Source organism: Buteo buteo, chromosome 11 (assembly GCF_964188355.1).
Source record: "Buteo buteo chromosome 11, bButBut1.hap1.1, whole genome shotgun sequence".
Lineage (NCBI taxonomy): Eukaryota > Metazoa > Chordata > Aves > Accipitriformes > Accipitridae > Buteo > Buteo buteo.
The window spans coordinates 39778679-39805524 of NC_134181.1; the positions used below are offsets into that span (position 1 = coordinate 39778679).

At 43.5% G+C, this 26846-nt stretch overlaps 2 protein-coding genes across 9 annotated transcripts in view; both read left to right on the forward strand.

Moving 5' to 3' along the window:
- PATZ1 (POZ/BTB and AT hook containing zinc finger 1) overlaps positions 1 to 16754 on the forward strand; it is a 28921-nt gene extending 12167 nt beyond the window's left edge. For 2 of the 8 annotated variants that reach the window (XM_075041723.1, XM_075041724.1), the window contains 2 exons: positions 3740 to 3877; positions 5756 to 8327. In XM_075041723.1, the coding sequence (XP_074897824.1) occupies positions 3740 to 3877; positions 5756 to 6174 (557 nt within the window). In that variant the 3' untranslated portion in view covers positions 6175 to 8327. The other 6 variants (XM_075041725.1, XM_075041726.1, XR_012652355.1 and 3 more) reach the window with 5 other exon arrangements.
- A 2686-nt stretch (positions 16755 to 19440) lies between these two features.
- PIK3IP1 (phosphoinositide-3-kinase interacting protein 1) lies at positions 19441 to 26289 on the forward strand. The gene is made up of 6 exons (XM_075041728.1): positions 19441 to 19660; positions 19822 to 19938; positions 20053 to 20172; positions 22230 to 22415; positions 22552 to 22630; positions 24676 to 26289. Exons 1-6 carry the CDS (start codon positions 19573 to 19575, stop codon positions 24881 to 24883), a joined length of 798 nt encoding a protein of 265 aa, XP_074897829.1. The 5' UTR covers positions 19441 to 19572; the 3' UTR covers positions 24884 to 26289.
- Positions 26290 to 26846: the final 557 nt, after the last annotated feature.

Sequence of the window (26846 nt, forward strand, 5' to 3'; positions counted from 1 at the left end):
GTGCCGTGGCTATGGTGCTTGTGCAATGGGATTTTGTTTTATTCTTCCCTCAGCTAACGTTCTCATGTATTTTTTAATTGGAACTTAGCTGGTTCTGGATATAGTAATTGTCAAGCAAGAATGCTCAACCTGCTTGTAGAGAGAATTTTGGATGTTGGCCCACAAAAAAAAGTGGATAAAAAGGTGACTCTTACACAGCTGAACATATGCTAGTGTTAAAGACAGAGCTTAGAATCCCTCAATTTATCCCATCAGACTGAGGGCTTTTTCTGTGGAACTTAATCAAGTGTCTCATGTTCTTTTAAAGGTTTAATGGATTTAGGAGATGGGGAACTCAGTACCTGAGTGAAAGCAGTAGCCACTGGTTTGCCATGTCATGCATCTACCCATTTGCTGATTTTATTTTTTTTTTTATTTATTTTGCAAAATGGCAGTATAAGGTCCAAAAATTACCATCTGTAGTTTGATGTTTTTTCCAGGTTAGTTTCTTACTTAGGGTCTTTATGCTTAGAACAGTTATGGAAGCAATTAAATTTTGTAAAATCAGGGAAGCTGTGCAATGGGGGGGGTGTGTGTGTGTCTGATATTTTCTGTGGGTTTTTTGTTTGTTTGTTTTTTAAGAATTCATCTAAAATGTACTTATGAAAACTGATCCTCAATCCTCACTTTTTAAGACAAATTCTCTTTAATCAGTTTAAATAAAAAAGACCTGCTCCTGCTTTGTTGTTACATAATCTTCTATTACCATCCTCAGGAACTTTATTAAGTTGTGTGTACTTTTTCAAAGAACTTAAGAGGTTAATATCTTTGGCAAGTCTAGAACTGGTAGCTTGTAATAACATGTGCAACTCAGAAGATTCATTTTCTGTTTCAGACACATATGCATTTTTGTTTCACAGGAATCAGATGAGTTAGGAGAAGGGTAAATATTCCAATCACGAGTTAGATAGAATTTTTTTTACAATAAGATTAATTCTTGTATATTTCGTGGTGGATACAGGGTTGATTAAAGCAAGACACGTTCTCCGGATGTTTCAGCTAAATCTAAATTAGAATTTTTGAAAAAGGAGCATCCTGCAATTATTTCTATAGTCCATCTCCTTATAGATATTATCTAAAAGATCAAGGGATAGGTTCCATTTCTATAAAGCAGATCGTTTCCTCTCTATGCATATTTTTGATGCTGGTTCCTCTGGTATGAAGAAATAATCTGCTCTGCAAAGCTGAGACATGTGTATAGGTAAAGCAATAAATACATTCCTTCTTTGAAAAATACTGCCACTTTATCCTCTGCATTAGCCTGACTTTTTTTTTAAAGAGATTTTTAAAAGTAAAGGATTATTGTCTATGAATCCCCCATCTTCCTAGGACAGGCATTCATAATTAAGGTCTGGTGGGAAAAAAAAAAAAAAAAAAAGGCCGGTGCTAAGTGCTTCAGAAAAAAATTAGGATAAAAACAACAACAAAAAAATCTCACTTTAAACAGTCTCCTATGAAGCTGTTGGCATTCTTACTGCTTTGATGGAAGTTGATGACTCACATGTTCATCTGCCAAGTGCATAAAAGGGAGCTAACACTTTGCAGGCAGTTTTCATTATATAAAACAATGTACACTACAAATAGAACTGCGGAGTTCAGAAAAAATATTGTATAGCAGAGATTACAACTTCAGATTTTCCTGTGTTAGTTGTAGGATAGAAAAACACTGAATACCTATGTGTAATGCTTTTTAATGGTTGGCATTGAGTTTTTAATGCATTGCTACATAAAGAGGCTCATCTCAGCATGCATGTGGTTATTAGACACACGTATGAAATAAGGGAAGTACCTTGTAGGTGGAAGTATCACCATTGTATCTGTACATTTTGTCCTTTTCTCTACCAGTCAAACACTGGTTCTTTCCATGTCTACAGTGAATTTTTGGTATTTAGAAAAATATATTTTCTTGTGACCCAATGAGATATTCAGTACAGCATTTTGCGTCTGAGGGTAGGTCTTGCATTATTTTGGAGGATAATATCATTACATTAATTCCCTGGATGACTTGGCCTAGGTGATTCTGCTCCATTGTGTTTTGAGGGTCATATGTTCTTGGTTTCTTCAGCTGTGATGTATCTACTTTTCTGTACTTTTACCTTCAACTCAGGAGTCTACAGTAACTCTCTCTTGTTCATCCTCAGCAACCTGCCCTTTTTCCCTTTCAGCATGTTGCTGTGGAGTTTTGTCTTGCTCTGCAGGTCCTGTATATATAGTTCTTAATAACCCTTGAATACTCTTTGATCCTGGCTTCTAAGAAAAGTCTGGGTAGAGGGATATTTTGTTGGGTAGGCACAGGGAATTCTAGTGTAAAGCCAACTTTCATTAAATTCAGCACCTGAAACTAACAGCTGCTGTCAGAAAATCCACCCCAAAGATGTATGCCAGTATTGATTTTGCATCCTTCCTAATATATTATTATATATCATCGAATGTAAATGCAGTTATATCACTATAAAAATGGCTTTACAGTAGTACATCTATTCATATTTGAAGCAAGCATTGGTATGAAAGTTCTTTTGCAAGGGCTTGTGCTGTAAATGCTGTATTGGTTAAAAAAAAAAATCTAGGTCTTGGGTTTTCTCTATCCAGAAAGGGAACCTGGAACTCTGTGTCCATGATGGTGAAACTTGTGTTGTGTTCTCAGTTGTTAAAGGAAAATGTTTCTAACATGAAAGTGCCATAATATTCTGTTCAAAGTATAACAGAAGATTAAGATGGTTGTTCATAGGCTTACCTGTGTAGGAAGTCTTTAAAAACTCTATCCTCATTGTGCCTCATATGTGGTCCAAATGTACTAGTACTAATTGCAAATCTTATTAAAATTGAATTTAAAAACATTCCAAAGTATATGTGAGATAATTTACTGCATTAAAGGAAAAGGCCATATTTGTGAGACTTCAAAAACAATTTTTAAAAGCACATGCACAAATGTAAAAAACTGTTTTATCAGTTGTTTGAAATACATGGTTTTAATTTCAGTGGTTTGGGCTTACAGATCAGAGCTAATAGAAATAATGAAATTGCATTTTTAACTTTTTTTTTTTTAAGTGCAGACAAAATATGAGTTTCGGTATGTTTTTTAAAACTCAGGATGAGCTGAATGGAGGAAATGTTTTTCAAAAATTACTATAGAACAAAATTGTATACCTTAAAAACTCGGTAGTTTTAGCTTTCTGCCTTCTAGGAGTCACTATAAATGCTAGAAACCTAAGGGGAGAGCACACTAAATACTAAACAGCATTCCTTCAAATCTTAACAGCATAAAATAAACTAATTTGAACTATCTTCCAAAGTATGATCAGATGATGAAGGCATTTTTAATTAAAATAAACAAACCAGCACAAAAATGGTGAAGAGACATGGGTGCCTTTTTGTATCATGTCTCTTCTGCCTTTTTTTCCAGAAAGTTTCATGTCATCCGCTAGGTTTGCTTACATAGGATTTGTTTCTCAAGGAGGCTGTTCTTTCATCATGACTTCCACAAAGCAAATGAAGTCTAATGAAAGGTATGCATTACATTCATTGCCTGATTATGTCTAGGAATCCTACTTGAGCATATGTTGTAGGTAACCAGAAATCAAGCTAGTATAATGGCAACTTTGTAATAGGGATTAGGAACAAGAGAAAGATTAAAAGAACGGGGAAGGCAGATGTGTGTCTTTGCTGGTGGCAGGATCTCATCTCCTTTTATCTTGTTTAGGTTTCTCCTCTGCCTCCTACTTAAAGGTCCATGTTAAAACCCACCACGGTGTTCCCCTTCCCCAGGTCTCCAGGCACCAGGAGTCCATCCCGAATGGGGGAGCAGCGTTCCACTGCGTCAGGACCTATGGCATCAAAGGCAAGCGACTTGCTGCTCTGCATCTTGCTGCTCTGTGCAGAACTTTGTGTTGTGGGATGTTGGGCTGGGCATGAGAAAGGGGAGGGAGGAAGGACAGGGAGAAGTACTGGAGAGAAGCTTAGGGAGATGCAGAGAAATTACATAGCATCACATAGTATGTAATATCTGTCCTTGGAATAGCTGATTTAACAAGTCTGGGGGAAGGAGATGGACACGTAAGGGTATGTGAATTTTTGGCAGCTGCTTTGATTTTAGAGGTTGAAAAAGCCATGTTAGTTCATCTTGACCATCTTCCTAGGAGCAGTCAGTATTTGAATTTTGCCTGAGGGGTGCAGATCCTTGGCAATTCCTTAGTCCCACTATACTCGTATCTCGTGTCAGTCAAATGGGAGCTGCAGAATGCAGTTCATAAAGATTCTTGAGCAGTGAAAGCAATATTCATCCTCAGGTTGATGAGGAGCCATGCAACTATCTGTAGTTAAACTTACACTTTCTAATGCTGTTGTTGGGGCGGAGAGGTAGAGTGTAGGGGGTGATAATAGTACTGTCACTTCTTTTGGGTTTTTAACCTGCATTTAACTTCTGGGGAAAAAAAAAAGAAAAAAGATATTTTTGTAAGAGTAGCTAAAGAGTATTTAACTTCTGAATTGTAAACCTGTTGCTAATCTATGTAGAATAGCTTGCTTTTTGCTTCCTGGTTTGAGCTGTCAGTATTCCTGGTGAAGCTGAAACATCAGAAATTTCTTCAAAACCATGGTTGTCCCAAAAAGTTACGTTTTTTTTTCTTGCCCAGGAGAACACAGCAGGCTGGGTTAAACAAAGTCTGTGCCAGTGGAAAGCTAAGTTGTGTAATTTTTTTCTGTTGAAGTCCTGATAGAGTTACTACAGAAGCACTTTGGTTTTGGGTGGTGTGCTGACTTAACAAGAGATTTACTCCAGCTCAGTGGTGTATTGATTTCATGCATATCCTGTTTGGTTTGTAATGCCGAGTCCAGAGCAAATCTGTCTTTTGGGCTGTGCCAAGTGGTTCTTTGGTCTTTTAGAGTTAATAGTAGATACAGCTTATTTGTATTCAGAGACTTGTTTAGGGAGTATGTCTGGGTTTCCCACGCTCATTCATATGAGCTGAGCAAAAAGTGTGGACAAACTTTCTTGGCATACTGCCAGAGGAGAATGGGGAACACTCCAAACATACCAATGGCTTTGCCAGGATATGTATCCAAATGACTTAAAATAGCGTCCCTAACTTCTCTCCTGTTTCACACTACAATATTTAAAGATGGAACAATTTTAGATTATGAGGTTCACTTTTAACAGCATTGGACTTAACTTGTAAAAAAAGAGTTCCTCAAGACTAAATGGAATTGCACTTCTTAAATTGCAGTAGCTCACTGCTGTTTTGCTGAGTATTTCCGGGTTTCTTCACATCTTGCTGCAGCCTGTTATACTTTATTCAGTTTCTAGGCTCTCCCCAAAGTATCAACAATATTTCAGAAGTGTGGGTGCGAATTGTACAGTTAAAAACTCATCATTATGTCCATCCTTTTGTAGGGCATGAGATGTAAACGTTGAGAGACATCTTTGGGATTCAAAAAAGTATTATGTAAACCAGAGACCCATTATGGTTGCATCAGTATCATGACAAATCCATAATAAAAACCTGGATGTTGCTCTAATAGCAGCCTGGTGGTTTGCAAAGAGGACCTATGGTCAAGGGCTTTAGAATATGAGGGATTGCGATGTTAAGTGTGTATCATTCTGTCATGACAGGCATTAATGAAATCAAGTGGTAACCAATATAATCTATTTTAATGCATGTTAAATACTTCTTGGGGGAGATAAGATTCTGAAAACTTCTCTCTTTTCTTTTTCCCGTAGAAGGCCAGAAATGTTCACATTCGGACCCGATTGAGAGTTCTGATTCATATGGAGACCTCTCTGACACCAGTGACCTCAAGACTCCTGAGAAACAGAGCACCAATGGGTCCTTCTCGTGTGACATGGCAGTCAGCAAAAACAAAATGGAGACGGAAGGAGAGAAGAAGTACCCTTGCCCTGAATGTGGCAGCTTTTTCAGATCAAAGTCTTATCTGAACAAACACATACAGAAAGTTCACGTCAGGGCCCTTGGTGGCCCATTGGGGGACCTTGGTCCTGCTCTAGGATCCCCCTTTTCACCCCAACAGAACATGTCTCTCCTGGAGTCATTTGGGTTTCAGATCGTCCAGTCAGCATTTGCATCATCCCTAGTGGATCCAGAGGTCGACCAGCAACCAATGGGGCCAGAGGGGAAATGAGATCAGTTTGATCTTAACAAAGCAAAGCAGCAGTCTGGCGATAATGATAAGATGCTGTGAATGAAAGAGGAAATAATGAAATTTGGTTCTATAGCTGAGAATTTTTTATTCATTTTAGCTTCCCTCTTTGTCTCATGCCCTACCCCACCTGTAAACCTTCACTGGGGAGAGGGAGAAGATGCTTCTTAGCTGATAAATTACAGAAGATGGTGACCTTGAATAGGAGACATGACCTAAAACACCAAATGGAGCTTTAGAGGCTGCTGCTGGTGTTTCGTTATGATCTTCTAAAATAAACAAAAGTTGCCAGCACCGATTTGAGAATTAGACAGTCGTAGTGACCGAGGCACCTGGGGAGCTACAGCTACGGGGAGCTATGCTTTTGTTCTCTCTCTATTCCCCACCTTCCCTAACCTGCCCCAGAAAAACAGTAAGTTTTAAAACCAGACCCATTATTGACCCTTTATTGAATATAACATTAAGTAAAATGCCCCGTGGTACCTAGCAGGTTACAATGCAGTTGTCCTTTTAAAAACAGAAAAATTTAAAGAAGGTGAGAGAATTTGAACCCCTTCTGCCATTTGTGAGGCTGTGAGTGCTGCAGCAGGACTGAACTGCTGAGAAAAATCACCATTCAGAACAGGTTGTTTTTGTTACTTTTAACCATTGAACTTGCTGTCAGGTTTTTAATTCTTTATTATTATTATTTTAGGACCTGTTGTAGTGAATTGCTACTGAAAAGCCAGTCTAAGGCGATACACAGAGCACTCTTAAAGCAGCAGTCACATTAGGGTTAGTATTAATTTTTCTTTTTTTAGATGTACCATAATTAATAACTTGGCTAGTTGATTGTTTTAAGTCTATGAAAGAAATAGTTTTATGAAAAAAAAGAAAAAAAGAAAAAAAAAAAAGGAAGGAAAAATACCATTGCAGTCTGGTTGACTGGTGCTCATTTTCCATGTGGGGACCTAGGGTATAAACACGATCAGCTATCGGGTTAACACTATGTACCACTGACTTGTTTAGTGTGAATAAACCCAGGGGTTCACAGAGTGATTTTGATTTAATTGGATTGGACTCTATTAAAGAAGTTAGTATGTTACTTTGCATCCCCTCGTTTTGTCTGGTTTTTGAGCAATTTAGCCACCTGTCCAAAAGGTGCGCAAATGAGAACCAGTAAATAAGACATTAATCCCACTCTACACTGTACTGTATTCTTAGTGAGCTGGGCTTTTTGGCTACAGTCATGCTCTCCTGATCTGCCTCTGGTCAGGTTTGCAAAAGCCAGTCTTACTCCTTTCTTTTGCAAAGAAGAAGGGTTTCTACTATAAGAGATGGGAATTGCAAACATCATATCTCTGAAAAAGAATTGATTACAAAATGCAAAGAAGCTGGGCTCTAGGCTGTTGGAGGTTCCATTTTAATCTGAAAATACTACTTGTGCAGAAATAGTGTCCTTTCCTGACCCTCCCTTTTCTCCCATGTAACTTGTCAAGATCTTATGTACCAAATCCAGGTATAAATGTTGTTTAACACAGGGTTAGGAGTTAGGAATACTCTGAGTTATAATTATGGTTCTGCTGTTGATGCTCAAGGTCACATAGGACAGCTCCCTGAATTTATTCCTTAATTTCCCATCTGTAAAGAGTTTTCTCTACATCACAATTGCTGTGAGGGTTAATGAGCAAAGGTTTACGCAGTGATTTGGTAAACGAAGTTGCTACATGTACTGAATGTTTCTAGAAAGGCCACTCTGAAGAGCCCAAGTCCCACACCAAACTTGCATTCTATAAAACAATAGCTGTTTCCGTCATTAATACAGTGCTGGAGCAGGATAGATCACCTCAGACCAGGACCAACATCCTCTGCAGGAGATGTGTCTGTATTAAATGTGAACGTAGCCACAAACTGCTGTTGCGCCACAACTTGTGTTGCCCTGGTGCTCCTAATCCAAACCCTGCAGCTAATGCATAACTGAAATAAGACACATTCCTGTTCTGTTTTTATGATAGAATTCTAGAGCCTTTTGTAAGTATATGGATTTTGGAATGACATTCTAAATTCTACAGACTTAAGAAGCCCCAGCTTCTCTTTTGTAAGAAGCTACTTTTTTGTACTTACTCTGGAGTATTATAAACCAAGGATGAATAATCAATGGCTTTCTCTTTATAGCACCAGCACTTTCTAAATTGAGAGCATGTTGCAGTGGACTTGATGTTTTGCTATTAATCTGTGTTGGGAGACTGAAGGACATGTTCTTCTCCATTCATCTTCCCCCAGAATCCCTGGAATAGGTATGAGTCTCATTTAAAAGGGGAAAACAAACAAGCCCACCTTCAAACTAGAAGCTTCATGGAATTGCTATTGCTGTACTGGTAAGCTTAGTTGACAGGTAGAAACAGGACATTTTGGAAAGGTAACAAAACATTTTAAAATACCTTGCAAATCTAGCCCATGCTGAAACAACCTTGTAAACTGCCAAGTAAATCAAGATAGAGCAGGCTTTCCAGTCAGCATAACAATTCATTGGGATTAGCAAATGCAACTGCAGTCACTGATTTATTAATAGCTGGTATTTAAACCACCAGGAAAATTTCTGTTGATTTGAGGCTGTATTCTGAAAGATAGAAGTTTGTGTCCCTGGTGTTCCTATATGCACTCGAAGAGGGTGCACTAGTCATAAAATTCAACTCCCAAAAGCCAAGTCCAGAATACAGGATATTTTCATCCTACATTTACCTCCACTGACTTTAGTGTTACTAGTGGGTTGAATTTTGGCCGTGTGTATCAAAATTTAATTTTGAGCACTACAGAATTTGACCTGATGAAACAAATGAAAAGCCTTGAACTAAAAAGGAAGCCTTCTAAAACACTAACTGTGCATTTTGCTTGTCAAAGAAAATGCTTACTAAGTTGTCATGAATACATTGAATGAAAGCTACTTACTTCTCAGTCTAGTGGACAGGGAAACAAATTGGGCAGGAAGCTAACAATCCTGAAATGACAGTTCTAAATCATCCTAGTGTAAATGGGAGAGATTTGCACCAACACAAGAGACTGGTGCAGACTAGTGCCAGCAGGAGGTTGGGCATATCTTTAACACTGGTGTGTTTTCAGAGCTTTTTGCTTCTTTGGGGGCATATTGTTCCGTTGTGGATAGTAATTTAATGTACGTGCAAATTCTTTATATTCTGTACTTTGGGAAATGTCTCCTTCTATTAGAACAGAAGACAGATCCAAACAGAAAACTCAGCCTTCTAAGTTCAGGGCTCAAAGGGAAGTACTTAACATGCTCTGAGCTGCAACCTCACTTGTTTCTATTACATTTTTAATTGGCATATCAGTGTATAGATGATAGTTCTCATTGTGGGCCAGCCCTCCTTTCCTTATCATCTTCTTTGGTGGGACTACAGTCCAATGTTTTTGCACTTTTCTGCCAAGAAGGGAACTTCAGTTCATACAAATTTAGATAATCAGAGTTGTAGTCTTTCTATTATAGGAGTCCCTAAACCTCTCAACTGAGGCTCAGACCCTTGTGTATTAGGTATGATGAAAACGTCTTCAACCATTTATAATCTAAACATTAAAGATAGACAAGAAAGGAATAGATGCTTATAGGTGAATGAGTGAAATAAAGATGAAGGACTAAAAACCACTTGCATGCATGCTTAAGTGTTGTGTTGAATGTAGGGGCACAGACTTATCAGGCATCTTTTGTTGCCTGAATTTATCTTTTTGTACTGTTAATCCACAACAAATACAAGGTAAAGCAATTTAATGTGAATTTATTCCATACTGAGTTAAATTAAGTGACATTACCTTGCACTTGCAATGTGTTAGATGTGTGCAAACAGACTTACTAGTGTGGCTCACCTGATGTATGGTAATGTGGTGCGTGTGAGCTCTCAATCTTAAGTGATTTGCCCATGATGACATGGGAAATTGATAGCAGAACCAGAAATTGAACACAGATTTTTCCTTCTCTCAATCCAGTGCCTTAACTGTAGTAGGGCAAAGTATTATATGTCGGGGGGGGGGGGATGATTGTTTTGTTTGTTTTTTTAAAGCCTAGGACTATAAGATGGTGTGGAGTTGGTCTTCCTACCAATCTTTTGAATAATTGCAAACGCCCAGTCACAATTTTAGACCTGTTTGAGTGCCAGTGACTTAGGGAATATTTGTTATTTCCCACATATACCCTGAATTTATTGTTCCTCCCTCAACTGCTGTCAGCAGTAAGGAATGACTTGAATAGAAGAGCTGTGTAACTGAATGTCTATCTAACTCAACTAATTGAATTGATAGTATGAAAGCTAACCTAGATTTTGTAGGCTCTGTTGTAACTTTAGTGTCTTGTTTTTTCACTAAATCTTTGTTCCTAGAAATCAATATCTGAACTTATGTCTTGAGTCTGGAGTGGGGTACCACTTTCAGCTTTAATTTTTTTTTAAGGTGCTTGCTTGAGGAAGTAGATGCCAAAGTAAACTTCAAAGGAACTCCAGACTTCAGTGTTGGAAGATTGAACGGAGAGCAAGAGCTCTCTTTGGGTTTCATGAGAGATAAATGGACAAAGTAAAAAAAACAGCTACCAAAATTTTACATAATGAAACAGGAAAGGCTTTTCTTTATCACCCACAAAAATAATCAGATATTTTCAATTGTTCAGCGTGGCAGAAACTCTGAGAGCAAGTGCCAAACAAAACCATGGAATGTGTTGGCTTTTGCAGCATTATGAATATACCTTAACAGCATTATGAGTATTTTAATGTAAATTAAGCCAGCTTTGTACCATTCACCTTTTGCCTGGGCACAGTACCTGAGTTTTAATTGAATAGAACATTAGCTCACAGTGAATCTCTGAGCTTATGCTCTCAGTTCCACCCCAAGAAACAAAACAAATGAGCAAAGAGGGGAAAAAAGCCAATAGGAAAACTTAAAAGGGAAAACAGATTCTGGAAGATTCCCATGTCTCCTGAGAGAGTCCCATTTTTATATCCTGAACATCCTTCTCAAAACAAGATCCTTCAGCTGTTGTGAATGAGACTTTGGGAACAAATTTGGCTTTCAGCCCAACCTGCTGCTCCCTGTCCCTGTAAGAAGGCTCTGTGTTTTGGAGCGCTGAGCCTGGGACCAGGAGGGAGGCAGTGCTCTTGGGCTGCAGCCTGAGACCACATTTACTGTTGCAGAGTCAGCAGCAGCAACATTGGCATAATGTCATACTGCCTACTTCCGTGGCACCTTCACCCTCCACACGTTCCCATGCCAGTATGGTACCTACTCGGATGTGTACAGCTCTGCAAATAACTGTGTTGTCTATAAAACAAACCAGAGAACCATTTGGCTAAAAAGAAAAAAATAACAAAAGTAGTTATGTGGCGTAACTGCAGAGTGGTGCAGAACAGGAGCAGGAACACTGGCTGTAAGGGCTTGTGGTGAAGGCTGGAATGGTTAAAGCATGTTAGTGAAAAACCACAGTTGTTTGCTCTGTGGTAGTGGATAATGACTGCTCGTTTGTAAAGAATTAATACCTTGTGTCATCTCTAGTCTCTTCCTGTGTTTTGTTCCCATCTATAAAATGAGATGATGATAACCCTTGGGTAAGAATGTTTCAAGATTTGATTGACATGCCAAGTTGTGCTGCAGAATTGTGCTGCTGAACTCTGCTACAAACGTTTGGCCTCACTGACTTCAGGTGTAATGCAAAGTTAAAGAAACATTTGGCCACATTTTTCCTGAAAGGTGAAATATTTAAATTAATTTAAAGTCTGCATGGCACTATTGATCTGCTCTCAGGGTTTATGTGAATGAAGCTTTTCCTGAGTGGCCTCTCTACTTGTACTGCAATTTTGGAGACCTGGAAGTGCTCTGATCTGAGATGTGCTGAAGGAAGGAGGTAACTGGTGTCTCACTGATGTGCCAGTGACTCCCTCCCAGTTCCTGGGTTCCATGTGGACCATGGGGTCACTTCATACAGCCACTGGCAGCCATAAATGCTCTTGAGTTTCCTGTAGTCACATAGTGAGCTTGGGTAAGTGCTTTTATAATAAATCAGTCTCATGCTTGCTAATAGCTTTTTGGCTGCTGTGTCCACAAACTGGTGCCTTCTCCAGGCAATTTTTACATGCCCTCTGCAAAGTTGTCAGACTGACTGCTGGCTCTTAAAGAATCAACCAAGCCTTGGTCTTGGGCTCAGAATTTCTCTTCAGTACTGTTGTAATCTGAAAGTTTGCTGCAATTAGTGCAAATACACAGTGTAAGACAGAAAATAAAAGGCTGTTCTCAGATGTCCTGTAGAGTGAACAACTGAAACACAAGTGTGGGATGAGCCAGGAAAATTGGTATTTTTCCCTGGCTGCACGCCATATGGAAGAGACAGTGCCTTGGAAGGGAAGGAGCAGAAAAGTTTGCCATTGGCTCTGATGAATCCCAATCCTGCTTCTACTGAAGTTGTTGGGAATCCTCCCATTGTCTTCAGTGTGAGCAAGAAAGGATCTTAGGTGAGGATGGATGACTCTTTCCCTACTTGAATGAAGTCTCTTGCCTATTTATGGGCCTGCTTCTATTGAAACCGAGCCTGTTTTAGCCTTTTTGGGTTCTTAGGGACCTGTTTGTATAAAGCAACTTACCTACCTATCTTTTTTTTTTTCTATTGTGTGTACTTTTTGTATGTTCTGTTGGAAGGTGAAGCCTCTGTAGAAGGGGATACAAAAACTGATTTTTAAATAGTAATAAACCAAAAGAGAATTAAACTCTGCAGGCTGCATGCATTCATTTCCTGGAGACGGAGAGTAGAGACCATGAGTGCACAGAGAGACAGCCTGTATTTCTCATATCTTGAAATCTTCCTCTTTTCAGAGATAGTTCCTGCCTTTGCGCATCTCTGCAGCTGAATACGAAAACCCATAGTGTGGTGGGCAAGTTGCAACATTGTGTATCAGGATGACCTTATTTTGACTAGGAAATCCTTTCTCTGGCGCTGTGCAATGAGATTTCTTACTTTCTTTTAGCATAAGTGGATGGAGTAATGACATATCTATGTGAAATTCGGTATTGCCCTCATTGAATACCTGGAAGGCAGTGAAAATAAAAATGAGGCAGGATATATAAATATATTTTTGCAGTGCTTCTGGCCTGCCTACCTCAGGTGCTAGGTCATTAGTCAAATGCACTGTGTTCTAACTCAACACCGTTATATTCTAAAGAAATAAGTGAAGTATGAGGTGAAACTTCAGTAAGCCTTTGTTCCTTCCTGGTCTTTTTGCTTCCTTGTGGTCTTACCAGTTTAAGCCTTAACTTTCTAAAAGAATGGCAAACTCAAGACCAAAATAACAACAGAGGTTTGCCCTATACTGTAAACATACTTAAGGAACAGAGTCTTTGCTTCTGTAAGTAGATGTAAAAAAGTCCACATGCATATATGAGTTGTTAAAAAGGCTATCTCTGCATGCCTATGGCTTGTGTGCAAGCCAAAGAGAAAATAAAGAGCATTTGCCTTTCTACGCAGGAAAGAAAGGGCAGCTTCCCAAAATAAACAACTCCTCCCACAGCCTTTAGGCAAACACCTGTGGGGAGAGAGGTCTTTCACAGTACCGTTGTGCCATTGGTTTTATCTGCTTTCAGGTCAGCTAAGAAAATAAAATCCAGAGGTGAAAGCTCTGCATTGTAAATGTCCATGAATCCTGCACTTTTATGAGGAAACACTATTAGCTCTACTGAAAGGTTTGGTCTCTGCTTCTCTGCTCACATGTTGAATTACAAAGAGATGCATTACAAAATGAGTCTTTGCCCTGCTCTTCTGTTGATGACTCCAATCCTAGTCCCAAAATCCTAGATAGATAAGAAGATACGTCTGGGGTTTTTTTTTTATGTGTACAAGTTTATAACCTTATGGCCTTTCTGTTGGCATGGGATATGGGTTGCTTGCTTATAATGAGTGGTTGTGCTATCTAGGTGTGGTGTATTTTCCACAGGAGTTGGAAGTTTTGCATATTTAAGTGCAACTCTGTAACCTCATGCTTTCCACAATGGAATCTAACTCTTACTTTGATAATATTCCATTGATTATTGAAGTTTAAACAGCAGAGTTTTGGGCTATCACTTCTGTTTGACCATGAAATCAGCTTCCATTGTGAGTGAAAGACTGGTAGAAGGATCTTCAATAATCCCATCCAATTCACTGGAATTTAATTTGAACAGATACCAGAACAGAAATCTTTATTCCCTTTGACTCAAATCTCCAGATGTTTTGGTGCTGCCTTTTTCGTGTTTCTCATGTGCAAATAAACCATTATTTTTAGATTGGCATTTTCTAACAAGAATGAATGTTGGTTTATCTGACTGCTTAGCTTTGCTAGTTACTGCTGTGCACAACGCTGAATTAAGAAACAAGAAAGCTACAAAGGTACTCTTAAAAACCCCAAACAAACAACACAACACATTCTCCTATTCTTCCTGCATTAATGCTTATTTGTACTTTTCATATGAGTCAGCACTACACATGTAAAATTTGAGAACATCTTAAGACCTTCCCTGCATATCTCTCTCCATGATTCCTTCCCCCTGAATACCATTTCATGACGTATGTATTGCATGTCTGAAGCTTTCAAAGCACTTTGCAGACATTAATCCTTTCTGCCTCTGTGACATAAGAAGTATTAACATGGGAAACTGAGGCAGAAGCTTGCCTAAGGTCAAACAACAAATCAGTAAAAGAATTTAGGCTCCTGTTCCTGACTCAAAGACCTATGTGTTCTCCAAGTAGATCAGAGTATCTTTCAAAATAGCTTCCCTTCCTCCACCCTTCAAAATGCACACTCTGTTTTTTGTCAATAGCAGCCTGCGTCTGTAGAAAAAAAAACCAAAAAACAAAAAAACCCCCAACAGTGCAAGTGGGGACCAAAACATCTTTAGATAGCTGTACCTTATTCCTAACAATATTGCCACGGTTTTATGGCATCTTGCTAGGAGACACACCCATTGGATAGCAGGTAAAAGCAGTGTCTGTGATCCCAATACCGATTTCAGAATGCTCCAGCAGTGGAAAGAGCTAAAGGCCGTGATCCAGGCTGAGTCCTTTACAACAGCCACAATGGGCCAGTGCGAACACAAATGTTTATAGGCAGTTGGGCCTATCAAAACTGCTGAGGGAATTGTGGAGAGGCACTGGGCAGTTTGTGACAAAAAGGACAAAGAAGTGTTGCTGTTAGAGAGGACTCAGTGTGTGAAATTTCTTAAGTCAGTGATTGCCGAGAGTATTTAGTGCTAATCTCTTAATGCTAGAAAAGTGTAGCTGCAGTGCTTCTCCCCCAGTAAACAATAGGACCCAGATTGCCCTCCTGAGGCCTCTATGCTTTTATTACAGCCCACACAGAAAGCTCATCTGAGAAGGCACTTTGAGTTAGTAGAGCAAACTCTCTGAACCAGTCTGAACCAGTTCAAGTATCACATATGGTTGTTTTGCTTCTGCAGACTTCCTTGTTAGTCCTTGGAGGCTGTGGCTGGCATTTACTTAGCAATAGCTCATGCTGTCAGATTGAAGGGGGAGGGGAAGCCTTTCCTTGAACATGTCAGCAGGGGGATGCAACAGTGCAGTCAGATATTTCTTTCTATCGCTCCACACTGGCTCCTTTGTAGTGACTGTCTCTGTCTTGATTTTTGGTTATACTCGGCTCAGTTTCATAAACTCAACATCTGATCCTGTTGTTGCAGCCCTGCTGTTTTTTTCTTCTATTCAAATTGTTTCTAGGTTAGGAGCAAAACATACTTGTTTCTGACTCCTACATCATTGCTTACAGAAGGCTTTTTACAGGTGAGGCACACAGTTATTTTCATGATTCAGACAAAGGCAACAAAGGAGTAAAAACAACTGCTTTTGTTGGAGTTGCAAGTACTGCATAGTGTTCAGTAACATTTGATGCTTACAGTTTTTTAAGCTTTAAGCACAAATTGCTCTAATACTCTGTTCATGGTGGATGAGGCCTCAGACTGTACTATCTTCATTCTTGGGCATCACAATTTATGAAGGAAACAGAAAATGGTTTAGAAAAACTGGTTTTGAGGAAAATTGGAAGAATTATTTTGGTTTGCCTAGAAACAAGAAAGGGGAAGTTATGGGAATATGACATATGCCCTGTTACAAGGAGGGCAATGGTCAACTTTTTCCATTTTAAGCAATCCATGTTAATTTGGCTAGGAATTAATACTTAGATTAGAAAGTTAATTTTGCTTACTCCCCCCAGGACCTTATTTAGTAAGATTAAGTAATAAAGCGTATTAGTTCTTTCATAGGAGGTTAGGTGAACTTTTGTCCGGGAAGCTCTGAACATACTTGGCTGTGGCCAGAGAATGAGGGTGGGTTTGACGGCTTCTTGCGGAGTCCTTCCAGAGCTATACAGCTGTGCAGTTATACAACTCCCTTTGCACAGCATGCTGTGCTATATGTTAGCTTCCTTTTATTTTTCTTCTTTAAGAAAACTCTCCATACGCTTTGAATTTTTCCACAGGTGAAAAAGTAGAACAAACAAACAAGAAAGAGCGGTTGACAGACAGGAGAGAGAAAAAGCAGACATTGTTCATTCTGGAACCTGTATAAAGTAAACAGCAGAAAGGTACCAGCTCACAGCTGAAACTGGTTCATACTGAGTTTCGGGAGGATGCTTAACATCCCTTGTTCCTAAAAATAGCATATATATATTCTCCTGTGAAGTGTTTGTGGGTGTGTGTATGTGTTGTGGTACATGTATGTGTATATACCTACAGACTTTTACATGTAGACGCTGTGAGGATGTAGCTGCAGAGCTATTAGCTTACTTACAGTTTGGGTAGTTACTTTAAAATCAAGTCCTAGGAAGTAATGTCAGGTTTAATCTCTAAAAGTGCAGCAAGAGCAAACCTATTCCCAAACAGCAGGAAGAGCAATTGAGTCTGCCTTTGACAGCTGCCACCTTGCATCCTATTAAACTTGACTCTGTGAAACTGCCAGGCATAAATCTTCCCTCATCCTGGAGAAAGCTAGAGATGAAAGAGAAAAAATTATGCTTAGAAGTCAGTTGTGGAAAAGACTTTGATCTTTACCATTAATGTGAAAGTTTTTGCATTTCTCCCAGATTCCCCATTGTCCTTCTGTGGATGAGAAACTCAAATTGTTTGCTGGAACTTGGCTGGGTGTAATGAGAAGTGCAAATTTATCTTGTTACATAACAGGAGAGAGAGCTGGGAAGGTCTGAGAGTTGTTTCCGCAGAGACTACTGCCCAGCCTGCAGTTCCTGGATCGTTATAGACAGGAGGAGGTGCTTTCTGTGCAAGATGGCATGGAAGCATTAGTTAGTCTCATGAAATGAGCTAAAAGAAATTAATTGTCCAGGTTGGCAGCACTCTGCAAACTCTTTCGGACAGACTGTGCCTCTGGATGCATGTGTGGCTCTGCAGTTTCTGACTGAATGGAATTTGTCCCATAAAATCTCTTATGAAGACCTATTACAAACAGAAGGCCTGATTCAATAGCCCTTATTAAAAATTCTTGCTTACTCCAGTTAGCCTTGCCTTCACAGAGAGTAACTGGAGAGCATAAGGAATGTAGTAACTGAGTGTCTGTGCAGACAAAATAAGCATAATGCTATAAGGCAGACAGCTGGTGGGGTCGGTCAGAACTGGCACACACAGGTTTGGTTTTTTTGTTTTATTTTTTTACAGTCTGGCTGCATTTTTTTTTAATCTGACATTATTAAACTAAATTTAGGGGTAAATCATATTGTTAAAGCGTGAATCACACACAAGTGCTAAGGCTTATGGTTTTACGGTTTCATGTTCAGTGGTAGTGCTGCTTAATTGACCTGTTTTCCTCATTACCCCTCTGTCATCCTGGTACATCTCTTTTTTGTGGTTCCATTGTGGACCGGATGCAGCAGGCAGCCTGGCTGTAAAGGGTGAAAGTGTGCGTAACCTGGTAAGAAAAGGACAAAAGTTGGGTTGGATCAGCACCTTGAGCCTGCTTGTCACACAAGTACCTGTAGCAGCCTGACAGAGAGCACTGCCAGGATGGAAACATCTGGGGGTGGAAGGGAAGGACCGCTGCTCCAGCCAGCACGGCCCCGAAAAGTGATTCACCAAACACTGAATACAACATGAAGCTTCCTGGCATAGAAATACTTACTATGTGTTCAGTGGTTTCCATGTGATTTCAAAGCACTTTAAAAGAAGGGAACTTCCCTGTCCTCTTCTGAGAAGGAAGGTTTGATTGTACCTCATGTAACAGAAAGGGAGGGAAAGCACAAAAGAAGTGAAGCAGGCAGATTGGCCAAGGTCAGACGGAACTCTGTGGGAAAGCCAGAAATAGCACCTTCTGCTGCAGGCCTGTGCCTTGGCTACAAACCCATCAGTTGGCCCAGGCCACCTTTGAGAGCTCATTGTCGAACAGGACCGAGTATTCAGCTGCTTGTATTTGACTAGTGTGAAACAGAAACATTGCTGATGACTCCAGATGCTTGTGTACAGTCACTGGCATTGCAGGATCTGAATACCTCTGCCTGTTGGGAAACAGCAGTGTCTATTGTAACCCATTGGAAATGTCTGCAGAGAGGCTTTTGTCACGATGGCGGGATGCCCGGACTAGAACTACCCTAAAGCATTTTCGGGCTGTTTACCTTGTTTTTCTATCAGCAGGCACAGCTCTTGGAGCATGTGGAGTCAAAGGAAAACAATCGATTAGCAGAGGGGAGAACGTAAGCCTTTAACGGGGAGGTGCACAGCTTCCGTGGTAGTGTGTACCCCCCACGCACGGTCTCTCTCTGTGGAGCTCGGGGTGCCCAAAGGGAGAATCAGGGCTGGAGAATTTAGTCCTTCGTGGGAGTTCTCTAGGGGAGACTGGAATTCTGGGTCCCTGAAGACAAACACGTTCCCTGCCACAGTCAGCGGCTCAAGCCTAGTTCCGTGTCGGGAATCTCCTCTCCCGGCCCAGGGAATTTCCTGCGGCTGTAGGGGACGGGCCCGGGGACGCGGAGCTGCGCTTCGGCAACGTTTCCCCGTGTTCCTCCCGAACCAAACAGCCCCGGCGGTACCGGGCACCCATCGCTGCGGCCGCTCCCGGGACTCCGGGGCTGGGGGGACCCTCTGCGGACGCGGCAGAGCAGCGGCAGGTTCCCGGCCGCCCCTTCCCCTCCCGGGGCTCCCCGGCGGGGCCGGGAGCCGCCCGGGGGCGGGCGGCGGCGACGGCAGCGGCAGCGTTAGGACCCGGCGGCGGCTGCGGGGCGGGAGTGTTGGGGGGGGGAGGAAGCGCAGCCCGGCGGTTGTTTACCGGGGAGGGGAGAGCCGGGGCAGGTCTCGCCGCGGAGCCGAAGGGAGGCGAGCCGAGCCGAGCTGCGCGGCCGGGCTGGCGGCGGCTCCTCGCCCTCGGCGCCGAGGATGCTGCGCGGGGGGCCGCGGCGGTCGGCGGCGTTGGGCGCCGTGCTGCTGGGCTCGCTGCTGCTGGCGGCCGCCCGGGGCGCCGAGGGTGAGTGCCGGCCCGCTCGCCTCCCCCCGCCCCGGGTCGGCTTTGTTGTGGGGGACAAAGGCCGGTCTCGCCGTGGGGGGGGTGGATGGGGGTGGGTGGGTGCTGAGGAGCGGCCCGGGCTGCCCGGCACGCCCGCATGGCTTGGCCTCGTCTCTCCGCAGAGTGCCTCCGCGGCAACGGCGCGTCCTACCGCGGAAGCCGGCGAGTGGCCTCCGGAGGCGCCCCGTGCCTCAACTGGCTGGCGGTGCGGAGCGACCCCGGCGCCGCGTTCCCGGCAGGTGGGTCCGGGAGGTCGGGGCGGGAGCCCGGGGAGCCGGCGGTGGGGATTGTCGGGGGGGAGCGGGGTGCTGGGGACGGCGGTCCCCGGCGCTGACGGCCCCGCTGCCCTCCAGCAATCGCCGAGGACCACAACAGCTGCAGAAACCCGGACGGCGACGCCGCGCCCTGGTGCTACATCCGAGGCGCAGCCGGGATCCCCGAGCGGAGCCCCTGCCACATCGCTCGGTGCTCAGGTAGGAGCGGCCCCGGCCGCCCCCCCTCCCCCTTCTCCGCCTGCCCTCCCCGGGGCATCGCCCTCCCCGGCCTGCCTCCTGCCGCTGGGGGCTGGGTTTGTCACCCAGGGTGGGGTGTCCCCTGCGCACAAACAACCCCGGGCTATGGCAGCACCCGCTGCCCTCCCCCGGGCACGGAGTGTACCCGGGGCTGCCCTCCAGCTCTGGCCTGTTTGTGCGCACATCTGTCTCCCAGCTGTGCCTTGCTCCGCCCCTAGAGCTTTTCCATTAGTGCCAGCAAAGGCCCGTGCAAAGCCTTGCCCCCTACTCCCTTTCCACTAGTCACTCTAGGGCTCTTCAGCTGTGTTGCAAAAAGGCTGAGGTCTGGGCAACTAGGAGCTGCAGAGATGCTGGTAGACCGTTACTGTGGGGCATGTTACTGCTGTCTAAACAAGTGTGCTGCTGCTAAACGAGTGCCAGGGTGAATTCAGGTACAGGTGAGGGGAGAGAACTTGGAGAAAATGGGGATTGACGGGATGACAGTAAGAAATGGAAAACCCCAAACACTAGATTACTCCTGGGTAGTCAGGGTGGGAAACAGTTTGCCAAGAGAAGAACTGTAGCTGAAGCCTGTTTCAAGGAGAGGAGATGTCAGTGCTGACTGAGGCCAAAGTAACCACTTGGTTTTTTTGAACTGTTTATTTATTTCTGAGCCCTTCAAGATTTATGCACTCCACTGCCCCTCGGGATTGCTATCCTCGCATGTAAACATGTTCCCCCACACATACACCCTCCCCATTGCTTTGTTCATTTTTTGCCTGCTTTTCCCTAAAGATGAAGCAAAACAAATGTTCTGCTGCCAAGACCCTTACTCAAAACAGTCCTGCACCTTTGGGATCAGGAGAGTTACCTGACCTTTCAGCCAATACGCCATTTGCACATTTAAGGGGTTTGGCTATTTTTGTGTCTCAGAGCGGGCGCCTTTTTATTGTAGTCGTGTCCTGCAGCTCCCCTTGGTTCAGCTTCTCTGGCTGACCCTACGTAAAGTCACTGTGCGGTGCAGGAGACCCTGATTTACTGTCTCTAACTCCCCTTCTCTACTTCCATTTCACATTGCACTGGTGGCTCAAAATGGCTGCAGATAGGCAATCCACACGCAGTTATTGTCAGCTGTGGGGTGAGATCCAGGTGGAGAGAGTTTTCAGGTGTGGATGCATACTGTGCATAGCATTTGCAAAAAGTAGGGGTTTTTTTGTTTAGGACAGGTCATAGATACCTACTTTCCACTGTTGTAGCTTTTACTGTGCTACAGCTGCCATTTTAACTGTGTCATGAAAGAAGGAGCTACCTTGGAAATCTTGCAATGCTGTTGATAAAAAATCCACAGGGCTGGGAAGGAGTCTGTGCTATGAGTGTCCATCCTTATGTACCTTTGTTTGGGCTCTTGCTGAGGAGGAACTTGCACTACTCAGTGGCTGTGCTGCCTGAAGTGTTGCTCAGACTTAGCCTGTCCATCATGCTAAAGGAGTTTGCTACATGGGTGCACAGAGGGGCTGGGTAAGAAGAAGAATGTCCCCAGGTTGTTTTCACACCAGCTGGAGTCTCCTTCCATCAAACCTTCCTGTGTCAGGAAGATTGAGGCAGAAGAGAGATAAATAGGCTCCTGGGAGATTTGGGATGGACATTCTTCTCATAATCTTGTTCATGTCTGTTCAGCATGATTGAAGCTGCAGCCTGTGTATCGATCTATACACTAAATGAAGTCATTGTGCATCCCCTGGACTCATGCCCTGAACCAGGGTTTTGTTTTGGTGCCTTATTTCTGTCTCATCTGTGGCAGTGCCTTGCACTCTTAGTTAAATAGGTTCGTGTCAAAGGAGAGTGGGGGGAGGAGTACATTTCTTGTCTGCCTTGGTAGAATTTCTGGCAACAACTTAAGAGGGAACAAGTGTCTGTCAGTGTACTTTGAAGGCGGTTCAGTGATACCAGTCTAGATCTGTCCCACTCACAAGGCACATGTTGTTTTGAGGTACTCATCAATGCTTGGTATTTTGTATGTCTCTTTTTCCTCTCAACAGATGCTACAGCTGCCACAACCCCAGTCCCTCCAGCAGAAGTTGGTACTTCTCAGGGGGTCGACCAGGTGTTTGAACCGGCTGACACCTTGCCCTCCCGGAGCGAGGCAGCTGCTGTGCAGCCCGTTGTTGGGATCAGTCAGAGAGTGCAGATGAACTCCAAAGAAAAGAAGGACTTAGGGACACTAGGTACAAACCCAGGATCATGTGATGGATCCATTCCTGTAATTCTGGCAGGATGGATTTGTATTGAGGCTCTGGAAGCAATGCTATATAGCTGGGTCTACTGCCTCTAATTTTGTCTCTTTCCTTTCTCTCTTTGCAGGGTATGTGCTGGGGCTGATCATGATGGTGATAATCATTGCCATCGGAGCTGGCATTGTCCTGGGATACATCTATAAGAGGTCAGTGGCTATTCTTTGTCCAAAAGCTGGTGTAGGCATGAAGTAACGTATATAGAGCAGGAATGTCTTGAGTACCTGCAGACCCAACCATATCCCAGTGAAAAGGCAGATAGAAGCATATGTTTTGATATAGCACATCATGCTTGTTGCACTGAGGAAAGAACTATTTCAGAGTTAATCTCATTCTTCTCAATTTCACCCATCAATGTGGTATTCTGTCCCATTTAAAGTTTCAAACTGCCCTCTTTATTGTTTTTGTGTGTGTGTGTGTGCATGCGTGTCTTGATATGGCTTTCTCAGATGCATCTGGGGAGCTGAATTTTACATAAGAGCTGGAGAGAGCAGATCCCAGGAGCCCTCACAGAAGTGTCTTTTGTGATCAGAAAAAGAACAGTCCTTCTAGGAGGCCACCTGTTCCCTGGTTTCTCGCATCTAGCTAGCTTTAGAAGACAAACAATTGGCAAATTCTTTGCCACTCGTGCATTGCATCCTATGAAGCTGAATACAAAGTAGTGCTTTTTTTTGGTCAAAGTTAATTTTACCAAACCTTCTGTACACTTTAAGGTCAGTTTTGATTCACCTTTAAGTTATGATTTGTTCAGCCACTTCACTGTGGTGGACAGAAATGTTTCTAGCTCAGCAGCGTTTGAAGTTAGTGGTAATAGCAAGCAGCTTAGCTGTAAGAGACAGGGCAGGATTAACAAATAGCAGTGAATGTCGCTGCAGCAAATGAAGGCCCAGGCTCCCTTCTCTGGGAGGGTTTGTTCTGTATTTTGGCTGTTTGACAGCAGTCTGACACAACCAAGCAGAAGGAGCCCTTTCCCAAGCTGGGACATGTCCTTATGTAAGTGTTTATAATAAATGCCGACAGAAAAAAAAAACAGAGGGAGGAGTGTTACATAAGGGGCAAAACACAGAGCGCTGCTTGTCGAGGAATCTGATTTGAGGTGTCACTTCAGAGAATGCCGTCTCGTGTGCTGGCAGGAACGGCAGCCACTGCTGCACGCTCGTAGGCAGCTTTGAAAAGCAGCCAAAATGCTTATGTGCTGACAGGAAACCCCAGCAGCTCTGCCTGGTTGGGATCACGAGCCCCAGGAGGAGTGAGTGGTGCCTGTCCCACCTCACTCCTATCTTCAGTGGAAGAAGCAATAGACCAATTTGTCCAAATGCAGCTCTGCTTCTTCAATCCCAGAAAGCTCACGGCAGGGCTGCAGTGCAGGTTTACTGTCTCTCTCTTCTTGCCTTGCTCTCAAAATTGCATGTGCAAGCTGGCAGGTTTGGGTAGGTGTGGTGAGAAAGCTTTAATGGGTCTAGTAGCTTTTGGTATACATAGCTTTTCTGGAGACAACGCGCTATTAATGCCATCCATTTTTAAAGCAAGGCGGTTCTTCCTCAGTACGAATTACAGAGGTGTTGCCTCCCTTAGCAACAGGCTGAAGACTGAGGTAGGTTTGAGGAGCTGGTCGTAGTATTAAGCTGTTAGCTGCAGCAGCAGAAGGCAGGGCCAGCTCTGCAGTAAGCTTTAATACTTTCAGGAACAGCTTAATTTGCTACACAGGTTTGTTTGCTGCAACAAAAGGCAGAATCTGTCACCACCTCTGGTATTTGTTTCCATCAGATGAAACAGGTTACGGAAGTTCTTTTCCACAGCAGTGGGCTCTGTGCTGTCTCACTGCTCCCCTGGGTCTGCATCAGGCAGTGCTGTGGGACTATAAGGTATAAGGAAACTTTTGTCCGCTCCATGGTTTGAAGGAGAAGCCGGGCTTTGGAGTCATCATTTAGCAATAGCAATGTCAGTGAATAAGCCAGTTTATGAGGGAGGGACAGACTTTACTTGGCTGCTAGTTTTTAAAAGATGCTCAGATGGGGTCCTCTGCTTACAGTAGGGAATGTTTCTGGCCCTTTGTATGTAGCTGAAACATCTGTTTCTCCAAGAGCAGAGTCCCTTCTTTTCTACTATATCACCTTTACTGAGAGAGACTCTGCCTCCAAGCAGTGGCACTCACACCATGCATGTACGTGTTTTGTTTTTTTTTTTAATCTAGGGGGAAAGACCTAAAGGAAAAGCATGAACAGAAAGTTTATGAGCGTGAAATGCAGCGCATCACACTGCCACTCTCAGCGTTCACCAATCCTGCCTGCGAGCTTGTAGATGAGAACACAATCGTGGTGCACACCAACCAGACACCTGTGGAGGACATGCATGACGGCAGTGGCCCACTCATGGGACAGGCGGGTACTCCTGGTGCCTGAGCAGCTCAGGCAGGAGCGATACAGGCTGAGCAAAGCCTCCAGCTTCCCACTGTGAGTGCGGGGGTTGTGTGTGTTCATTTCTATTTTGTTTTCTTTTTGATGAAAGCCAGATGAAGGTGATGCAGAGGGACAGAACAATGGGCTATTCATCACGATCTGTTTGAGGGGCACCATTCAGTGCATGACCAGCTGGGGACTGGTGTGGTGGACCCTGCCGCTTCCTCCCACCTATCTCCATGGTGTGCCAAGGAGCTGGGGGGGATGATGGGCCAGGCTCATAACTGGCCACAGATCCCATAGTCCAGAGTGTGGTTTTGGCTTCCTCTTTTTCTGTTCCTTTCCTATTTAATGGTGTGCACTGTTACTTAAGTTTCAGCCTGGAACCCCAGGAGGGAGCAGTACTGCAGGGACTGAGGGGAGCTTCACGTCAGACTTAGCTAGATAATTACACTCTGATTATAGTTCCTGCCTTTTTGCTTTAGTGGCTGAGAGCTGGAGACACTGTCCAGAATCCTGCTACTGGATCAAGTTTTTTTCCAAGGAAGAGTTTATTTGAGGGATGGCTTTGGCCAGGAGCGGTATGTTTAGCCCCAGTGTCAATTTGGAAAAGCTCTTCTCAAGCTCTTGACAAATCCAGGTCTTCCAGGGCTGTGGCCACATCTCCATTCCTCTGTGGTGCTACACGCACAGCCACAGTTGTAGGTGTCCAGGTGGTCTGTGCCTCCTGCTCACTTAACTACACAGATCAGGAGACCAAAGGCCAGCAGTAGATAGTTGTGGAGAGGATAGATAACATCCTCTTCCGAATTCCCTTGGCTTTCTACAGAGCCAGCTCTGGACAGAGTGGCCAAGCCAGCTGTGGAGGTCACCCTGACCATGATATAGCAGCTCTTGCTCTAAGGGCAGGACAGGGCAACTGCTCTTTCAAGATCCCAAAGTTACAGCATGGCTTCTGGCCCAGCCTCCTTCACACACACTCAGCTTGTGCAGCAAGACTACTTGCTTACAGAGCCTGGCCCTATTAGAGAGGTTTTGTAACAACTTTTATTAGCATTTCAGGGGGTTTGGAAGGGATGGTTGCTGCAGTGTCTCCCAAACAGCACGAAGGCAAGGCCAGTTCAGGGAAACATCCATCCCCACCTCAGGGGATTCAAGCCATTCAAGTAAGTTTTCTAGCCATCTGCTTTATAGCTGTGGGCCTAACAGGGAGCAGCACTTGGCAGCAGGGGTTTTAGTGTTAATGTTTGATTCAGAAAAGGGAAACATTTTATTTTTAAATGCCTTTGAATACCATTTCTTTGTAAAATGTTTTAAATACCTCATTATGAGAAGGTGCAGATTGTGCTACCTTGTATTAAAGCTTAAAAGAAAAACGCTCTGTAAACCTGTGTGGACTGTGGCTCATCTGTACATTCCTCCTGCTAGAGCAGCATCCTTTTGCCTGTTGCAGACTTCAAATTGAGGAGAGGGGAAGATGCTACTTCAGTTTGCCAGGCCCAAAAGGTAAATCCCTACTAGCAGTGCTTCCATTCACCAGCACTGACAAGGGCCATGGAGCTTACCTCCTTGCTGCCAGCAGCTAGTCTTGGACGGGGACGCTGTTCCTGAAAAGCAGCTGCGGGTGTGTGAGCTGCGCTGACTAAGCGGGCTGGCCTGTGAGAAGATGCTCTCAGTTACAGCCCCTTCCTGCACTGACACAGGGCAGTTCTGCTTTGGGGCTGCTCAGCAGCAGCTCCATCCCTTGGGGCCTTCCATTGGAAAGCATGATGGAGACAGAGCACAGCAGGTTACAGGGGGCACTGACATAGCTAGCATTTTTGTTCAGTCATTGCCTTAACAAATGCCCCTTGAACTACATATTTCAGAATAAGAGGTTTCCAAGAACAGGCTGTATTTTTATCCCTGGATGAGAAAAGGAAAATGGAGAGAGGCTCCATGTTCTGTTGACTCCTGTCCACCCTTA

What these genes read in the sequence shown, in the direction of transcription:
- PIK3IP1 (XM_075041728.1), top strand. Translation starts at nt 19,573, where the DNA reads ATGCTGCGCGGGGGGCCGCGGCGGTCGGCGGCGTTGGGCGCCGTGCTG. An exon ending in GGCCGCCCGGGGCGCCGAGG is followed by an intron (nt 19,661 to 19,821) that starts GTGAGTGCCGGC and finishes GTCTCTCCGCAG; the next exon opens with AGTGCCTCCGCGGCAACGGC. An exon ending in CGGCGCCGCGTTCCCGGCAG is followed by an intron (nt 19,939 to 20,052) that starts GTGGGTCCGGGA and finishes GCTGCCCTCCAG; the next exon opens with CAATCGCCGAGGACCACAAC.